This window comes from Mycetomoellerius zeteki, unplaced genomic scaffold (assembly GCF_001594055.1).
Source record: "Mycetomoellerius zeteki isolate Tzet28-1 unplaced genomic scaffold, Tzet1.0 scaffold1074, whole genome shotgun sequence".
NCBI lineage: Eukaryota > Metazoa > Arthropoda > Insecta > Hymenoptera > Formicidae > Mycetomoellerius > Mycetomoellerius zeteki.
The window spans coordinates 24,318-27,958 of record NW_017255990.1 but is presented as its reverse complement, the minus strand read 5'-3'; the positions used below and the strand labels follow the sequence as shown (position 1 = coordinate 27,958).

General features: G+C 31.6%; 1 protein-coding gene across 1 annotated transcript in view; it reads left to right on the top strand.

Annotated features, from left to right (window-relative positions):
* Positions 1 to 3,641, top strand: part of LOC108725161 (sodium-independent sulfate anion transporter) — a 5,615-nt gene continuing 1,974 nt past the window's right edge. The window contains exons 1-5 of the mRNA XM_018451990.1: positions 1 to 103; positions 732 to 941; positions 1,038 to 1,192; positions 1,737 to 2,034; positions 2,110 to 2,422. Of these exons, the coding sequence (XP_018307492.1) occupies positions 807 to 941; positions 1,038 to 1,192; positions 1,737 to 2,034; positions 2,110 to 2,422 (901 nt within the window). The 5' untranslated portion in view covers positions 1 to 103; positions 732 to 806. The remainder of the gene's footprint in view (positions 104 to 731; positions 942 to 1,037; positions 1,193 to 1,736; positions 2,035 to 2,109; positions 2,423 to 3,641) is intronic.

Here is a 3,641-nt window from a genome sequence, read left to right as displayed (position 1 = left end):
TTTTGTGGTAATTGTGTGTAATTATTGTGTAGAAAATGCGTCGTAACTTTTGCGTAATTATGATAAGCTTTTCATACCGTATTCCGGTTATCTTATTGTCACAGTAAGTATTTACGTGAATACGCGAAGAGTCTGAGAAAAAATGTTAATCCTAAAGTTCTATATTTGTGTTACAAGTCTGTGATGTGATTAACACATGACACATTAAGCGATTCGATATGATCAAACGCAATGGATTCCCGCAATTATAGCGGAAGACGCGAACACGATGTTACATGAGTCGTGATTATTATCAGATGATATGTCACTTAATGCTTGCATACAAATATACAAATTGAATATTTTCTTTTTATCGAAACCAAGTAAAATATTGTAAAATATATCTAATACTTTATTGTAATCACAATGTAACCACAAGACTCATTTATAGAATAATATGTTATAAATTTTAATTTACTTGATAAAATTAAATTTTCATTTACAACTAATTAAACACAATCCCAAGTAAATAAAAAACTAAAGTACATAAATCCGATTAATAATAAGAAGTATTAAATATGCAAACCTTAATTATTTCTTTAATAAAAATTTCATTTTTAAAGATTTAAAAAAGAAAAAGAAATGAATAAGAATCTGAAAAAATCGAATTTGTTAAAAATATGCTAAATTTTCTCTCACTTAGAAAAATTTCTTTACTCCAATAATAATGACACTATTTATCGTCTTTCCAGATTTCTTATCTTTGCTGCAATTCTCTTATTAGGAGAACAATTTAAAAGAACAATTATTATAATTGGTGAATAGCAATGGCCAGTCCTAATTTCAAAGGAATGATTAAAAAAAGAATTCCTATTTTAAAATGGCTACCGCAATATAAACTGAAGGATGCATTGGGTGATCTTGTTGCAGGTCTCACTGTAGGATTAACCTTGATACCTCAAGTATACATAATATACGACATATGTCTGTTTAATTGTTTGACGTTGTTCAGTCGTTATTCAATCGGTACTAAAAAAACGTAATACTTGCGATTGCAGGCGATAGCTTATGCAGGTTTAGCGGGTTTGGAGCCGCAATACGGGCTTTATAGTGCGTTCGCGGGAAGTTTCCTCTATATTTTTTTCGGCACATGTCGAGAAGTCAATATCGGTCCTACAGCACTCATATCTTTACTAACTTGGACATATGCGAGGTACGTTAAAACTTCTAAAAATAATAAAAATAATAAAATAATAAAATAAGTAAGTTATTGGCCTCTTAAATTGCTGGTTTTTCGCACGTAACAATTCTACACTTAAGTATCAATTCTTGCTTTGGTCTTTTAATTATATAATAAATTTTTCTCCTATTTATTGTTAGACAAACGTGTAGTTTTCAGATTTTAAATGTTGTTTGCAGTTGCTATGATTTTCTTTATATAAAGTGTAAATTTTATAGCACTAGCTAGGAATAGCATACAAATTTTAGGATAATTGGCCGGAAGTTATATTTAATCAGCAAATTTTGCTTGTATTGAAGACGTCGTTATGTGCCTGATCGACATAACAATGTTCTCGCTTGAGGTTTTATCCGGTGATGAAAGAGAGTGCTAATCAAATGAGATCACTTGAGTAGTAACGTAATTGAATTGTTAAAAGCACTTTTCATAAGCCATGTCTCTTGAGAAAATATCGTTTGCGTCAAGGTTATATAATATAAAAATGCACTTACATTCCAAGTTTGATGATTTTTTTCAGTGGAATTCCCGAGTATGCGGTCTTGCTTTGCTTTCTGTCTGGATGTATCACGATATTACTTGGCATTCTACGCTTAGGATTTTTAGTCGAGTTTATATCAGTACCGGTGGTGTCCGGATTTACATCAGCTGCGAGTGTCATCATCGCTTGCAGTCAAATAAAAAACTTGCTAGGTTTGAATATTCACGGTGAAAGATTCGTCGAAATTTTGATGGAGTTAATACATAACGTGGCTGACACGAAAATACCGGATTTGATTTTATCATGCTGTTGTATCCTAATTTTACTGATCCTGAAGGTATACCGATAGAACTTAGGTATTTGAAGCAGAAACAGGCTACGATCTCGGGATGTATCAGTTTATTTTTTTCAGTATTTGAAAGATAAAAAAGTCGCTAGTACCACGCTAAAGAAGTTCCTCTGGACGATTGGTACAGCTAGGAACGTTATCGTCGTTGTTCTTTGCGCAGTTACGTCTTATATTTTTGAAATGAATGGCGGAACACCGTATATCCTTACGGGTCACATCGATGCCGGTCTCCCAATTGTCAAACCACCTCCGTTTTCGAGAACGATCGGCAATCAAACTGAAAGTTTCATCGATATGACGACGAATTTAAAGTTTGGCATCTTGATTGTGCCACTCATCGCTATTATTGGAAATGTCGCCATCGCAAAAGCTTTCTGTATAACATTTTTAATATATATTATATATATATATACCCAAGTTGAACACAGAAGTCATGAGGACATCATCATGACCTCATTCGTCATTTATAAGTCAATTTTTTGGTATCAAATAATATCATGATGACGTCCTGTGATACCATTATGACTTAATTATGACTCCGTGTTCTACCTGGGTATACGTAGAGGAAGGTCACCGATACTGACATAGATCTCTTAAAGCGATATCCCCTTATTTCTTAAAAACTAACCTTTGCACCTTATTAATATTAATAAAAACGTGATCTGTTTAGTTAATTAAAGAAGTACAAACTCATAATTTTCATATATCTGTGGCTTATTTCTATACCAAATCAGCTAAAAACAAATTCTATGAATCTGAGAAGAAAATTCTTACGATGTTCTTTTGCAAATTGCGTAATTAAATTAATAGTGACTGTATTATTGACAATATTATGTCATTTTAAATATTTATAGTTTCATAAATTAATTTTCTTTACAGAATAGGATATATCTTTATTTATGGAATAGGAATGTTGGCATTATTATCTACTATGTCAGTTTTGGAGCCCATTTTGTCAGACGCTTATTTTTGAATAACTTAAGAAAAACTTAATTATTGCAAAATTGCAAACAGTATTATAAAAACTGCTTATACTATCTGATAGAAGACACTTTTTAATTTGTATTTATGTTTTTGAAGTTGTATTTTTACCTTTTCTTTAAGAAATATTGTCTAAAAACAAAGTGGTATGTCGGTATTGGTGACCTTCCCCTATATTATATAAAATCATTTCACAAAAACGCTATTATATTTCTTTATTTGATAGATGAACATAAAAGATCTGTCGAAAGAGTGAAATTTTAACCCGTTTGTATTATACGAAATAAGACTTCTTCGCAAGACTTCTTTTCTTTCGTTTTGTTATCTACCACGTTATATATACGTCAGATGCGCGATCGTGTTCGCGCATTATTAATTTAACGTGAATGCGCGTATATAATACGCTCTGGTGATAACGACCAGGAAAATTACGCGTATATGTATGTATAATATATGTATGTACCTATATACAGGGTGTTTCCAAATTAAATGGCAAAACTTCGGGAGCGTGTAGAGGAGTAAAAAACTAAGAAAAAAAGTCCTATAGACATATGCTCCTTTTTGCTTTGTTTCGCAGGAAATCACGAAAAAAGAAAAAAATATATTTAATTTAT